Below are 15,702 nucleotides of genomic sequence, written 5' to 3'. Positions count from 1 at the left end.
GAGCGGGAGTGCAAATATCGTATTTATTGTATGACGGGTCCGCGTATCCCGAGCTAACGCCTCCTGCCGGCCCACTTCCTCCTCCTTCTCCTCCTCCTACTCCTTCTCCTCTTTCCAGCGCATCGAGAGAGCGAGCGCGTCCCTTTTTCCGACTTGCTCTCTCGCCTCGTCGCTCTTTGCTTCCTCTCACCCTGTGTGTGTGTATATATTGTATGTACGTGTGTACGTTTTGCACCTTTCGAGAATGCTTCTTTCGCTCTTTATAACGCCCGAGACATACTCGGACCACCCTCGGGCCGGGCCCTTTGCCGAGGGTGGCTCACTAAGGGAACGATATTGTCGTTGTCGTTGTCGTTGTCGTCGTCGTCGTCGGCGCTGTGACTCTTTATAGTATAATCGTTTGACGACGAGGATCGAGTTATCATTGGCACTCTCCTCCGCTTTTCTTCTCCTCCCTCTTCCCCTCCCGTCGTCTCCTGCTCGCCGGAGGTAATTATGAATACTGTTCAAAGCGAGGCAATAAGGACGCGCTGATTGAACGTTTAATAGGAGGTTTAATATTGCGCGCCTGACGCCGCGTTCGCGCTGCTTGGCATAACAACAAGTGGATTTATAACGACGCGACTACTACTCCGGCTCGTGCAGGTGGAGGCGCGAATATTCGTTGTTGGCGGTCGCGACCGCGAGCACACTCGAACGCGTTGCACCGCGCGTTGCTGCACGGACCGACTGCTAACTCGCTTTTATCGAATGACAAGGGCGAGCCGCCCCTTTCACGCGCCGCACGTGAAGTAATTATCGGACAAATGCATCGGTGTCTTGGAACGAGAGTGACTGGTATCGCGTGTGCGAACCTGAAAGGGGATGAAAGGGAACGTTGTATACGCACCTAGGGATATCATCCCAGTTGCCTTCAAATTTTCGGATAAGAAATCGTTTCGCATTCCAAGATATTGTAAAGTTAAAAATGTCGCTGTATAATTATGTAAATAATTACACTGGGAAAAATGTGATGATTAAAGCAGTATACAGAGGAATTAAAAATTATGAGATAACACGGGGCGCGCGTGCAATACTTATTGTCGTCGCCTGCGCGTCATGTCGGAGAAACGACTCTCATCGCAAGACACGGCGCTTTTAGTAAAACGCCAACGCCCCATACATGCGCGCGAAATCCAGGGGTAGGTCAGGGGGATGCCGGCAAGAGCAGAGGGGGAGAGGGTCTGTTGTGGATGTCAGAAGCAAATGTGCTTTCGGCGCGGAAGGAGCTTAAGGAGCCCGTAAATTTCCACACCGTGGAAAAACGACATGCACGAGCCTGTTGAAATCCTCTCCACCGAGCAGAAGGTCCTCCCTACTTTCCCTACCCTCTTTCGAACTCAGTTTCTCTCTCCTTTTTTTCCTCCCTCGCTTGTTTCCCCTTTTTATTTCTCTTTCTGCCGCCGCGTGTCTCCCCCTCCTCTCCCTCCTGCCGCCCTTTACTCCCGCGGCGCGAGGCTATTGGCCACTTTCGAATTTAATTTTCTCACACAGCGGCGATGCCGAAAAACATTTACGGGCTATAAAGGATCGCCGATGGGAAGTGCAAACTATGGTTAAAAAAAGAGGGAGGGAGGGGGAGAGAGAGAGAGAGAGAGAGCGAGAGAGAGAGAGAGAGAGAGAGAGAGAGATGGAGAAAGTTCGCCAGAAACACGGAGAGGAGGGACGTATGCGTCTGACCGCAAAACTGACGAGCCAGAGATGGCGAACGTTACCGTCGAACGATCTTTGAGGGACGTAAAATGTCGTGATGCGACGATAGACATCGAATGCCGGCGGCGAGACGTCGGGACATGTCGCGACGCCAACGTCTCGAAATTCTGTAATCGAACGCCTGCCGCTGGTAACGATATCTGAGCCTTAAAACAGTGGTACAAGTCTTGTACTTCTTATTTCCTTATTTTAGAGATAAAAGCACTTAAAAGTACTTAATAAAAAATTCAATTGTTTCGTTGCGGTATCTTCTTGGCGAATACTTTATAGTATTTTAATTGACCTCTGCTTATATTTATCCGCTCAATGAAAATTGCTTAAAAAATCCTAATAGGATTTAAGATCTGTATTCGACGAGAATTAATGCAAAGCGCTTGCGACGACGGGAAATAAATGTGATCGCGTTAGTAGTATCGCGTGTATATAAAATATCTCTGTGAGTTGATAAATTTTGCCATCGGCGCGCACGCCGCGATTAATGAATCATAATTGGTGGCAACGGGGAATCGCGCGAAGTTGGAAGAGAGGAGTTGGATGAAATAAAAGGCGAAAACGCGCGCGGGTGAAAGAGAGAAAGAGAAGGAGGAAGCGGAAGAAGTGAGAAAAGGTGGCGGAATAAAAGGGTGGAGGCCGCAATGAGCTGAGCTTTTCCACGCTTCCCCTAATTACATTTTCATACGAACCGTTTCCCCTTTATTTTCTCCTCCGCCCCACGACTATTTTTCCCAGAGCTAAATCCCCCACCATTCTCCGTCAACGACTGCTACCCTTTTCTTCCGTTTCTTCGCCCTCGTCTGCGTCTTCGTCTCTTTTCCTTTTCCACTCCTCGATGACCCTTCCACCCTCTCGCGCCTTTCTGCGCTGGAAAAACGCTTTAATACATTTTCGCCGCTCGTCGCCGCGCGGAGGAGAGAAAAAAAGGTGAGAGGGAAAACAAGAGAAATATCATCTCGCAGCCTCGAGACGCGTCAATTTCCGCGACGCGCGTACAAGTCCCGCATTAAGGGCGCATTAAGGAGCGCATTCAGCGAGGCGTGGGTTCTGAAGCGATCTGTGAAACGGATTCTGAGTTCTAAAGTCCGAAGCCGAGATTACTATTGCACCAAAGAGACGTACTTGCCCCGGAGTTCGATGTTAGTTTTAAGCCAGTTCCGAAGTCAGTTTCCTCGTCATTTATCGACACTCGTCATTATCGATAATCGCGCGTGCGTTTTCTTCACGTTCAGGTACCTACAACGTTAACGTAAATCACAGTAATTTTCACATCTCGCGTCAATCTTGATTCCAATATATTCCAGCTTCGACACTCTTAGGAAGTTTCTCTGCTCTTGGAGATACAAAGAGAGAAATATATTACTAATTACTATTAATAATAAGTCAACAGAACCCCGATATACAATCAATTAAAGAGAAGAACGCCTTTACGGTCAGGACTTGGATCTTGGTAGCCTAATAATATTATTCGCGTGAATTTTATGTACACTTCTTCGCCCTAGCAAACGCCACGCGCCATTACCAACGGTCTTAAAACGCTGTCTCAACGTTTGCCAGGGCGAAGAATTGCACATAAAATTCACGCGAATAATATTATTAGGCTACCAGCAAGATCCAGTCCTGACTGTAAGGGCGTTCTTCTCTAACTGATTGTGTATTATTATTATTTTTTATTATTTTCTTTTGCTACGACAGGATACCTTCGACCTACCGTTATTCTCGACGATGGGTGACGGACGATTTTTGTCGTCGACGAGCGTGCTCATCCCTTAGTACATCGCTTCTCGTCCCTCCATGTATATCCAGCGCGCGCGACATAATCGCTTTAATACATATCCACTGCGTCCTCGCTTCGAAACATAAAAGCGGTCATCCCCGTAAAAGTTATGGGACAATGCTTACTACGTCTCGCCTTAGCTCGAATACACAGGATATTCTACCACATACTTCGTACCATCGAGATACGCTTTAACGTCAGAAGACGCGTAGTGTCTACTAATTATTCTCCGTTAAAATCTTCACATGTCTCTTTTTTTCTTTATTTAAGTGAGATATCTCGGAGAAATCGATTTACGCCACTGATGAGTGTGTACTCACACATTTTCTGTGTTGCGCGTTGCAGCTGCTTTGTGTTTAAAGGCTACGAAATTGGAGTTTTACAAATTATACAAGGCAATTGAATTTGCATGAGAATTTTACGAGAGTTTACGCCTCGCAGCGAGAGAATAAATAAACGTCGATGTGCAAATGATATCCCTGCGTATTTGCAATCGGCGAACGCGACGGATTTCGTGTGCAACGAAATAGTCGAGTGCTCGTATGGTCGGATAATCCCATTCCCGTATTCCCGTCCGAGAGTGGACACGCCGCTTTTCCCATCGTAGCCACTCGCTTAACTTTGCGAAAGTCAGCAGCGTATAGGGGGAGACCAGACTAGGAAGAGGAAGAAGAAGAAGCAGTAGACGGCGGGACACGGAAGGGGACGAGGGGACACGGAAAGCCTTCGATTCTTCTTTCGCTCTCGTGCGTTTGTTTACAGAGGACCTCGATAGAAGGTGGCTGGCGCGGAACGAGGGTACAGGACCTCGGCAGTAGAGTAAAGAAGCGGGAGGGGGGAGATCCGGAGCGGAGGGTCCGTAACAGAAAAGTACCTAGGGTAGACGCGCGAGAAGAGCGAGGCGCGGGGACGCGGAGGAAGGAACGAGCCAAAGTGGTGGAGAAGAAGAAGGATGAGGGGGCAAAAAATAAAAAAAGATTCGAGAATTCTCGAGGCGAAGAGTCGAGTGGTTGGGTGGTCGAATAATAGAGCTGCCCTTAATACCGTCATCCCCGCGCTATCCCCGGGTTAAACGAGGGAAGAGGTCGGCGGAAGAAGCAGCGCTGCGAAAGAGAAAGAAAGAGAGAGCGAGAGAGAGTGAGAGGAGTGTGGGTGGCGGTGGTATGGAAGCGAAGGACGAAGCCGGTGAGGAGGGGGTGGAGGGACCCCGCGGGGGGTCAGGATGGTCGCTCGTGGTTCGTGTGCCGCCGCCGCCGCCGCCGCCGCTGTCGGGTGGGAAACAGGAGAACGGAATAGAAGGGATGATAACATTTGTATCATATTTAACGCTAGAACGAGCGGGTTAAGGGGTGGAAGACAACCTCCACCCGCCGGCCACCTTCTTCCTCGTCGTCTCCTTCGGTCTTCTCTCCCGCTCTCTTGGTCACCCTCCGGCTCCCTCGGTCTCCCTCATAACCGCGCTCCTCCGCCGCCACCTCGCACCCCCCTTTACTCCCTCTCCCCCTCCCCCTCGCTCTCTCTCTCTCGCCACTCCGAGTAATATACCACTGAAATCAATACCACCACACTGCCTTCTCTATTTACCCAAGCTCATCATCCGTACACAAATTTATTGCGTGTCCCTAGCAGCTCGAAACATCCCTCCCGAATTGCCAAGGGTATCTGGCGCTGCCAGATTGCGATTTCGTAGTGGCCCGGTTAATGTCGCGCGGCCCATTTAACGCGTTTCTTCTCGGAAATCCGCCGGGCTATCTTTGTTAAAAAGTACTTTCCGATTATCTCGTCCGGATATCTGCTTTCGTGTCCTTTCCTATCTGCGTCGGTCCTCCGAGGGTCGAATCAAACGCGTTCTCATTTTCCCCAGCGCAAGATTTATCTTTTGCCACCAAATAAAACTAAAACACGACCGAACATCTTGGTACAATCCTCAAATATTAGTGATTAAGTCTATAAGAGAAGTCTATTTGTCTTGTTTCTTTTACCTAGATGCAACGGTACTCGCTGCAAAAGATATCCAAGGGCAGATTCGGAGATATGCCTAAGAAAAAAAAGGAAGAAAATACTTATGGGCGTTTTACGTTACTTTTAATTACTCCGAGCTTCTTATTAATCCATGATTTCAATTTTTCTGAAAATCGTGCGGACAACTTTCTGCCGTGCGGCAGCAGTCGAATATAATTTATGCATGCGCTGGGACGTCGGATAAGATCACGTTAGGCGGCCGTTGGCGGTAGTTAGCGGGAGAAATTTTTTAAATACCCGCCAGAGAGGTGAATTACTTAAAACGCTCGCGCGACGCGCACAGGTGGTTTCGTGCGTTCGTATGCGACGCACCCGCACATTGCAATCTCGCGTGGCACCGTCGCACACATAGGTAACATACGTACGGAGATGCACGGTGCATCGATGGGGCGTTATATACGCTCTGCGATAATATTACGTCATTAGGCGGGCAATGCTACTATCGCGTGCCCTGCTTTGAGCTCGTTATGCACCACGTTCTGAGAGAACGGTGGGAGCGGGGAGGGCGCGGGGCCGCCGCCGCTCTTGCGGCCAAGTGAAAGATAACCGATAAGTAGTGTTACGAGATAAATGCCACATAAATTAGCCATACGCGATATACGTGTACGCTACGCCGACGTATAGCACGGACGCAAAATTGCGGGGACGGTAACGGGCTTGTTATAGATATAGCCCGGTATAAGATAAACGTTGTACATAACACGATAGCCCGCAAATTGTTTCGCGAATGATAAAATGTACAGGTATAATTGCGATTAGATAATGCTTTCTTCCTAATTACTCGCACGCCGCGCAACCAAATTGGATTCAAAGTACAGAGTCCGAAGTATCCGATCGACAAAATTAAGGAATTAAGAAAACGCGATTCTTTTCGAGTATTTTAATTTTCAATATTAAATCATCTCAGTTAATTTTGTTCGTAATCGTCTTAACTGCGAGTTGAATTACGCATTCACGGGCTCCACGTCGATACACCGTGCGGCAAAGCTTATTGCCTCCAGGCGTTCGCGCCGTTAATTTATTGTTCGAGCACAATCGGAGCATCGCGTGAGCGAGGCACCAAGATTAATAATGCATCTCTCGGAGGGTGCGTCCGCCAGTAGGACGCGCGAGAATATGGGTCGAGTTGCTCGTCTACTTGGATGGGAGGTGCATCAAAAGCTCGTTGATGCACTCGGCTCGGTAGACTGGCCGACTGCTCACGTGGAGCGCGTCTCGTTATCATCATCTAACATGCGTCATTTCGAACTTTTCAGGAGAGCGACGCTGAGAAGAGCGACCAGGACCTGGTTGTCGACGTGGCGAACGAGGTAAGAGACTATCATTAAAAAAAAGCGTCGTAAATTTTTTAGACGAATAATTACATACATATATCTGTATACTTTATCTACACGCAATTATAAATTATCTTTCGTAATTATCGTGCAATTTTTAAACTTTACACTTGTTTAATGTGTCAAAGCTTGTGTTAAAATTAACATTGACGGGAGAAACGACGCGAAATTATTTTGATTCCAGCTTCTACTCTTGGAAAGTAAAAGATTTTTATATTGAGAAACAAGAGAAGAAAAAAAGTTTCGCGGATGAAAGATATACATTGCCGAGATCTAAAAGACTCGTGCTGTCGCATGCTTAACACTTAAGTACGATATTGCGTGTGTGTGTGTGTTCGCTTAACGAATTCCTGATATTTGCGTATCGCGAAAGGAGGCGTCGTCGCCGCACGCGAACGGGGAGCACTCGGACCCACGTGAAAACGGCACCCTGGAGAAGCTGGGCGCACCGGGCCACGTTGGCGGACCGGTATCCGGCGCGGGCTCGGCATCCGTTAAGGACAGGCCGCCGTCGCGCAGCGGCAGCTCCTCCGCCCGTAGTACACCGTCTCTGAAAAGTAAAGATGTAAGATCTCGCGGAGAGTAAGCTTATTCGGCGCTGCGACCCGGCCCAATCGTGACTCTGTCGCCCATACATATACCGGAATACCCTCTCGCGAACGTAAAAGTCGAGCTTTTTTTACTTACGTGATACTTAGGATCGTCAGACGTTCCTTTTTCCTCTTTTAAATTGTCGTTTTGAACAAAAAAAAGAAGTGTCAAATTTATATACTCGTATCTACGCAAGAATCTGTAATCTCAAAATGAGGTGTATATATATATTGCGTTAAACGAAGAAAACTCGCTTGAATGAAGTTATTTGTATAGTTCAACCAAGAAGAGAAGGTTGAAATAAAAAGTTTTAATTCTTATAAGAAGATTATAGATTCTTGCGTATATATAAGTCTTGACACTTCTTTTCTGTGTGCTCATTTATTTTCAAGCGTAGAGTAGTGACAGAGAGACGAATGATATTATACGTTACAAAACTGTGCGACTGTTAAAATAATCGTGAAAGCATCCTCGGTTGGGCGCAAAGAATTCGTTGTAAGCGCAATTTCTGCGCAGCTCTTAACGTCTGACGACTCTAACGATATCGTAACATCTCCGCGACATGCACCGGCGACAACACGGAGCGCATTTTCTTTTTCACTCACTCGATCGATCGTCTTCGAGGCAGCGGCTCTCTGCCGCCGCGTGCGAAACGAAACGGAGGGAATGATATACATATATATATATATATATATATATATATATCCGCGTATTTTCAATCGCGGCTGACAATCGGTCGGCAGCTTAGTACGATTGCGACACAGTGAGCGTCTGCAAAAAAGTGGGTGCAAACACCGTGCGTTCGCCAGGTCGACAAGCCGGGTACACCTGTGGCGGCGGCGAGGGGCTCGCGCAGTTGTACGCCAACTATGGGCGGCATCCCTGGGTCCTTGGCGCGGGTCTATCATCCGCCATCGTCGCAGCAAACGCCACCGCAGGGTTATCAGGGCTTGCCATCCCGCGGCAATGAGCCGCCGCAGTCGCCCTCGCCATACAGCAACTTGCCATACGCGCGGCCCTCCATGGTGATTCATGACCCCGTATAACACCTTAGTCCTTACGTTACCACGCTTTCATTAATTAACTGATATACTTTTATGCGACTGAAAAAAGAAAAAAGAAAAGATAATAATACGAATTGATTTTGGACGCAACCGCTTAATTCATTTCGACCTTAGAGAAGGACTTCTGCAAACAGTATATTGTTCTCCTTGATTGTCTTCCGTGGATACTGTAAACCTCTCTAGATCGAATCCGATGAAATTTAACGGGAGCGAATGATCGGAAAGGTCAAAACTGGCAGAGGTCCTCTTAGGGTTGAAAGCGCGATCAGTCTCGTGCAAGAACTACCGAAATCGACGATGACCGTTTTTTCCTAAGGCCATTTATTTCGCACTTTGTACTAAACGAACGCGTCTTTAATTTTTTTTTTTCCTCGTCTCTGCGCGTCACGATACTGAGCGCGACCGTCTCTTCCGCAGATCGGTTTCGACGGTCACATGAGGATACCCGCGAGTAACGGACTGAACAACATCGCAGGTGGCAAACCGTACGTAATTACAGTTTATGCGAAGTCGTCTAAGGTCTTTCTAAAAGCCGTTCTCATCTACATTGCGATAAGAACGCGTTAAACACTCGTGTTTATTTCGCGCAGGGCGTACTCCTACCATATGAACGGCGAGGGCCAGCTGCAGCCCGTACCATTCCCCACGGACGCTCTGGTAGGACCGGGTATCCCGCGTCACGCACGTCAGATTAACACCCTGACGCACGGCGAGGTGGTCTGCGCCGTTACGATCTCGAATCCGACCAAGTACGTCTACACCGGCGGCAAGGGTTGCGTCAAGGTCTGGGACATCGGCCAAAGTGTCGGCAGCGCCAGCGTGAAACCAGTTTCGCAGCTGGACTGTTTGCAACGTGACAATTACATTAGGTAAGAGCGATTTCAACTCCGCGCTATTACGTCCAAACGACTCGTTGGACCCTGGATATTCTCGCGACGAGGCTCGCGTGCGCGATTTGATCTGATAAAATAGGTAGCGAATAAAGTCATGTTTCTGCTGGTAGTGACCGAAGTAATTTTATTTAAAGGAAAAAAGTCGAGACCGTTGTTGGAAGTTATTGCATACCCAAGTAGCACATGTTGGTTTTATTATGGTTTCCTAAGCAGTTATAAAACATCAGATACGTTTAGGAGAAACATATGTAAGACATGTATGGCCTCGCGTGCTACCTGGGTAGGTTATATTAATTAGAATTAAGTTTTTTAACCGTAAAGCTAAATTAAGCGGGAGACGTTCGGCGAAATTGACATCTTCGACCTTTCCAGGTCCGTGAAGCTTCTGCCTGACGGGAGGACCCTGATAGTCGGCGGGGAGGCCAGTCAACTGAGCATCTGGGACCTAGCGAGTCCCACGCCCAGAATTAAAGCGGAGTTGACCTCGTCGGCGCCCGCGTGCTACGCCCTGGCGATCTCGCCGGACTCGAAGGTCTGCTTCAGCTGCTGCAGCGACGGCAATATCGCCGTGTGGGACCTGCAGAATCAGACGTTGGTCAGGCAGTTCCAGGGTCACACGGACGGCGCGTCCTGCATCGACATCTCCGCCGACGGGTCGAAACTCTGGACCGGCGGCCTCGACAACACCGTGCGCTCCTGGGACCTCCGCGAGGGCCGGCAGCTGCAGCAGCACGATTTCACCTCGCAGATATTCTCCCTCGGTTACTGCCCCACCGGCGAGTGGCTGGCCGTCGGGATGGAGAACTCGAACGTCGAGGTGCTCCACGCCACCAAGTCCGACAAGTACCAGCTGCATCTGCACGACTCCTGCGTGCTCTCGCTGCGTTTCGCATCCTGCGGCAAGTGGTTCGTCTCGACCGGCAAGGACAATCTGCTGAACGCGTGGCGTACGCCGTACGGTGCTTCAATATTTCAGGCAAGTAAAAAAAAGAAACGTGTACTGATTAACGGGATAATTTATATTCTCTGCATGTCTGGATTCTCATCTTTATTTAACCTGAGTCGCATTCTAAAACTTAGCGTTCACGAAACATGCATATGTACAGAATATAATATTCACTTTCTTTTGAGTCAAACTACTTTTTTTCTTCTCGTTTATTTTTTTCTTTTTTTTTCTTCTGGATTCCGAATTTTTTAAATTCGATTAAAAGTAAACAGATTCTTAAAAGAGATTCCTCCCTTTTTTTCGAAACGGTTAAACAGTTTAATTGAATAGCGTTCTCATATTGATAAGTTTTCTAATATTTTGTTGAATTTTACAGTCCAAGGAGTCGTCGTCGGTGCTGAGCTGCGACATTTCCGCGGACGACAAGTACATTGTGACCGGATCCGGCGACAAGAAGGCCACTGTATACGAAGTGATTTACTAAGCCTATTTCTAATAAAAGAAAGAGACTTGCCTTTCCTCCTTTAACAATGTTAAAATAATGAACTTCGTTAATGTGTATTCTACATCCTCTCGCGAGAGAGGAAGGCGCGAGGAGCTGCCGCGAAGTGGGGAAAACTCTCGGCGGCCTTAGAGCCCGTGTGACTGATAAATGTGTACATATACGCGAATCTGTATTGTAACGGAATTACAAATAGAGGAGTGAAAAATCGATATGTGTGCGCGCGTGTTCATGAATGAGCGGGATCAGCGATGTATATTAATCACGCACGTGCGCGTCCCGATTTCGCGAGTGCGCGTCCCGATTCTCCGCCAATTACGCGGTATATACCTGCGCGCGGACTTCTTGTTTGTCGCCGGTATACAACGAGCGTATACGCGTTGACGATGGAACGGCGTTCCATCCAACCGGAGCGATTCGCATACGCACTAAAGTAAACGAGAAGAGCCTTCGCAAACGGTGATGTTAGATATACAGGGTGATTCTTGATTGCACGCCGGTACCTCCAGGAAACAAGTTTAGAATTCAGAACAGGGAATTTATTTATCTTCTAAATTGTAATAAATTTTTTTAAATATAATTTTTAACGCTAAAAAGATATTTATGTAATACACGCTAAATTCTTATGACGACTCGATGTTTATTATCTACATATTACGATTTTGTGCATATTAAATGTTTGGACACAGCTATGTCTAGACATTTTCATTATTTTAGTCCTTAAATAAGTTATAACGCGAATTAAAATCAAAGAATCAAAGATAAAAATATTTTTCTTGTATTATATTTTTATCTTTGATTTGAATTAGTGTTATACTTATTTAAAACTTAAAGTGATAAAGGTGTCCCCAGACATAGGTCTTAAGTGTCCCGGCGTTGGTACATTTACCTTACGGTTTTGAAAAATACCGTAGCACGTGAAGCGGAAGGCGGACACTTTTCGAGCACTTTCACTAATGCGTACATCTTTTTTATTATTTTGGATCTTAGATCTCTAATGTATCAACGAACAATTAAGATTCACCTTATATATGATCTTGTAGTTACGTAAATGTAGGATTATAACGCGCCTAAAATGGACGGCCGATAAAGTGGTAAGGCATCAACTTGGTAGATCCGGCCTACTCACCGAAAAATCGCATTACGCTTTTTAGTAAACAAATATGTGATCGTCGAGACATCATTTCGAATTTCTGTAACCGCTGTATCTTCAAACGAATTGTATATTTCCTTCCTATTACCCTGCTGAACGTATAAAGATACGGAGAAGTCTAAGAGATGTTTAAGTAGCATTTAAAAAATGCAAGGCGTCTTCTGTGCGTTTTTTTAAAGGCTTGATTGGCACCAACTTTCATTATTGAAGTATACGTTATTGACCTAAAGCTATGAATGATCGCGCAGATCGTTAGATTCTTGACTCTGTTCCGGTAATCTTTACTTTCGACGAAGAAAAATTACGCTATATCGAGCAGTAATTTGTCGTGCAACGCCGAGCGAGACACGGATGGCACATCGGACTTTCGAGCCGTCTCCTGATCCTGTCGGTGTCAGTATCAATGTCACGATCGCCCGTCGCTGTTTGAAATAGCTCGTGGCATAAACTAGTTTATGAACGAATACCTTTTTTGCATCGTAAATATAGTGCGATACCTACGTGTAATAATCGAATTTCTACGTGATATAGCGCGTATGCGTGGCGACGAATGGCAAATAATGACGAATCCCTGTACAGAATCCTTGTACATATTCGACGATTGTGATTAACGATTATAACGAGACGCACGGTGTACGTCGCTGTACGGCGTACACCCGGACTCTTTAAATATACCTAATGTAAAGTACAATCCCCCGTGCACACAATCGAAACAAAACTATTTCTCTACTTTAATTAGGGTGACACTCGACACGCGGAGATCAATAGAAGCGGAGCAGCTTCGTCGCGACGTTTAATATTAGTTAAATATCGACTAATTATCCTTTAATAAATCGACGTTGCGCAGAACTGAAATCACGATGTCTTTATGTTAAAGAAAAAAAAACTGATTAATCTATGATAATTGAGACGTTTAGTCCGATTGTAAAATATAATAAAAAGCAATTTCGTAAAATTTCTGCTTTCGATTGATCTTCGCCCAAAAATTAGCCGAATGAAATTCTCGACAGGCAGACGAGCGCGAATTGCAATGCACATTACCGAGATGAAATAAATTCGTGAAACTACACGGCCCTTTTTTGTGTTCTTGACGTACATTAAGACCGAATGAAACTTTGAGAAGAAAGAAGATGGTTATATGATGTACTTTATTTGAGCTTGGTCGAGAATGAAAATGATTCTCGCGGTTCTCGTCTCGCTGGCGAATACAATGACGAATTGAAAGGTTTTGATTAATGCATCACATGTAGAGAAAAGATATGTCATGTAACTAACGATGACGTATCCGCAAATTTCTTGAGGAAATAAATAAGGATCTATTCCATTTTTCCCCGTCGCATTTTTAGCAATAATAATATGTGACAAATTTTAATACTATGATTTTCTTTATTGTCTCGCATCGAGTTGGATTTTCCCCAATTTTTATCTCTCTCTTTCTCTCTCAGTGTGTGACAAAAGAAAATAAAATCGTTTTTGCAATGAATTTTACGTGCTTTCTTGGAACGTACCGTCGGAATTCGCATGACGAATCCGGTCACTCTGCACAATAGGATACAACGCAAGCGGCAATTATACCCGAGTTAGGGGTCATCGCGAGTGAAATATTGTTCACTGGCAAACAGAGATCGCCACGTTTATCTGTTTGATAAAATAAGCGTTATAGCTCGCGAAATAGCAATTACAATTAAAACGGGGCAAAGAGAGAAAGTATATATTAGCACTACCGCTATTGCAGCGAGATAATTTATTATTAATAACGATGCCTATGTATATATCTTAAAGGAGATGGAGGAGAATCGAGAGAAGGAGAAAGTGTAAGTACAAGATATCACAAGTTTGCTTCCGATAATTTTCGATGTATTTACATTTTACGTGTAATCCGTGTGTACAAGATCGTTAAAAACATTAAATGTTTATACTCGCGTTATGATAATCTATCCATGTATTTACATGTTCTTCCGTGTGTACAAGATCGTTAAAAACATTAATTGTTTACAGGCTTGCTTTCCTTTCTTTTTATTTTCTCGCAGACTACCGCATGCCCCATATTCCGCGCTCTCTCTCTCTCTTTCTCTCGGATTAATTTTCTTTTTTTAAATATTCTTTGTCGTATCGCCGTTGCTTATATATACAAGTAGAAAAATTCTAGTAACGTCATTATCGTTACGCGCCAGGGATTATGTGCATCCATCCTTCATACAAATCGTTCGTATGAATTTAGATACGCTTCGAGTTTTTCTCTTTTTTTTTATCCGATCAGCGATACAATCTCATACTTTCGAGATAAAATCAAGATCGAGAGTGTGGAGGCATAAAGGGTGCTGAAAACTATATATATATATATATATATATATATCTCGCGTATAGATGTTTTGCAAGTTCGCTGATCGCATCACATACACTATAATGTCTCATACATGCATACATACACATATTCTCATCACGTTTTATATATATCTCACATATGTGTGTATAAATATATACACAATCAGAAGATGCATAATGCAATCAACTTTTGGATTAATTGATTTTACAGGAAATGTACATTATAAGTAAATGATACTCTCCGCACTTCGTTTTCGAGACTTAGGTTTACAAGGATGCTCTCTTTCTTTCTTTCTTTTTTCCTCTCGTGGAAGGTACTGCAGTTTCAGATTTTTTAACATTTCAGAGAAACACGTGTGTCTCGCATGCAGTATGATAATGAAACGGCAAACGATTCAGTGTGGAAAATTATTCGAATATTTTTAAGAGAATTGAATACTTGTACAATGATGAGACCGTCTTGCCGTGTCTGCATTCGATCGTTATCATCGCGAATCAATTTCATCTTATATATCTATCTACAAATATAAGGATGTAAAAAGATATACAAAAGTAAAATACAAATCATATTACGTCACAATTTATAATCGTAAATTTTTAAATTATTCCAGTAAAATTTGAAACAAAAAAGAAAAAATTTATTTAAAGCTAACATTGAATCGCTCTGATTATTTTAAAGTTAACAACCTTCCGTCATGCAGCACATTATAAAAAGTATCCCTGCGTCTCTTGAGAATAATTGTGCTCATTAAGCGCAATTGAGAAACTGAATACATTTGGTCGTAAAACTGTACGCTTCTCACCGGAATGCAACATACGCGTATTACGTCTCGACGTTCCGGCAGAAGGTCCTTAATTCTAGAAAAGGAAAAGCTAATAACTCATTCGAATTGCGTTCGGAGTTACGGCAACGAATACGTCCAATCGCGGTAATTACTTTGACCAAAAGTTTCATAAAGATAAGGAAAATGTAACCGTATATTTAGACAATAGATAAAAATCCGTTATAATAATATTTAAAAAGAAGTAAAGTGCAAAAGGGATATATTACGTTACTATACCCCTTGCAATGTTGCCAGATTCTGTTTTTTCGGTTTCATGTAAAATTCTTCACTTGTGAAGAAAACAATCATATTAAGGCTTCCATTTCTTCTTCACAGCCATATAAATTGTAATGTCAGAAGCAAGAAACTTGAATGTAAATCCTTTTATTATAATGTATATGTCTACATATTTCTTATGTACATATGGAGGGGTAAAAACCATAGTGGTGTAAGTCAGACTTTTTAAAATATTTTCTCATGTGCATAGATGCAATCTGTACAATATATAAATTGCATCTATCCACA

At 44.6% G+C, this 15,702-nt stretch overlaps 1 protein-coding gene across 1 annotated transcript; it reads left to right on the top strand.

The window, feature by feature from the left end:
• Positions 1 to 6,801: 6,801 nt before the first annotated feature.
• On the top strand, positions 6,802 to 14,365 carry LOC112465136 (protein groucho-like; the record flags this gene model as incomplete). Its single annotated transcript, XM_025032538.1, has 7 exons — positions 6,802 to 6,855; positions 7,253 to 7,444; positions 8,280 to 8,495; positions 8,952 to 9,019; positions 9,125 to 9,403; positions 9,800 to 10,403; positions 10,750 to 14,365. Coding segments are annotated over 7 exons (1,521 nt in total), but the record flags the coding sequence as incomplete, so codon positions are not given.
• Between the last annotated feature and the right edge of the window lie 1,337 nt (positions 14,366 to 15,702).

This window comes from Temnothorax curvispinosus, unplaced genomic scaffold (assembly GCF_003070985.1).
Source record: "Temnothorax curvispinosus isolate PA1 unplaced genomic scaffold, ASM307098v1 QBEX01014909.1, whole genome shotgun sequence".
NCBI classification, from domain to species: domain Eukaryota; kingdom Metazoa; phylum Arthropoda; class Insecta; order Hymenoptera; family Formicidae; genus Temnothorax; species Temnothorax curvispinosus.
Note: the sequence above shows the minus strand (reverse complement) of the source record. Positions and strands in the feature narration are given on the sequence as shown.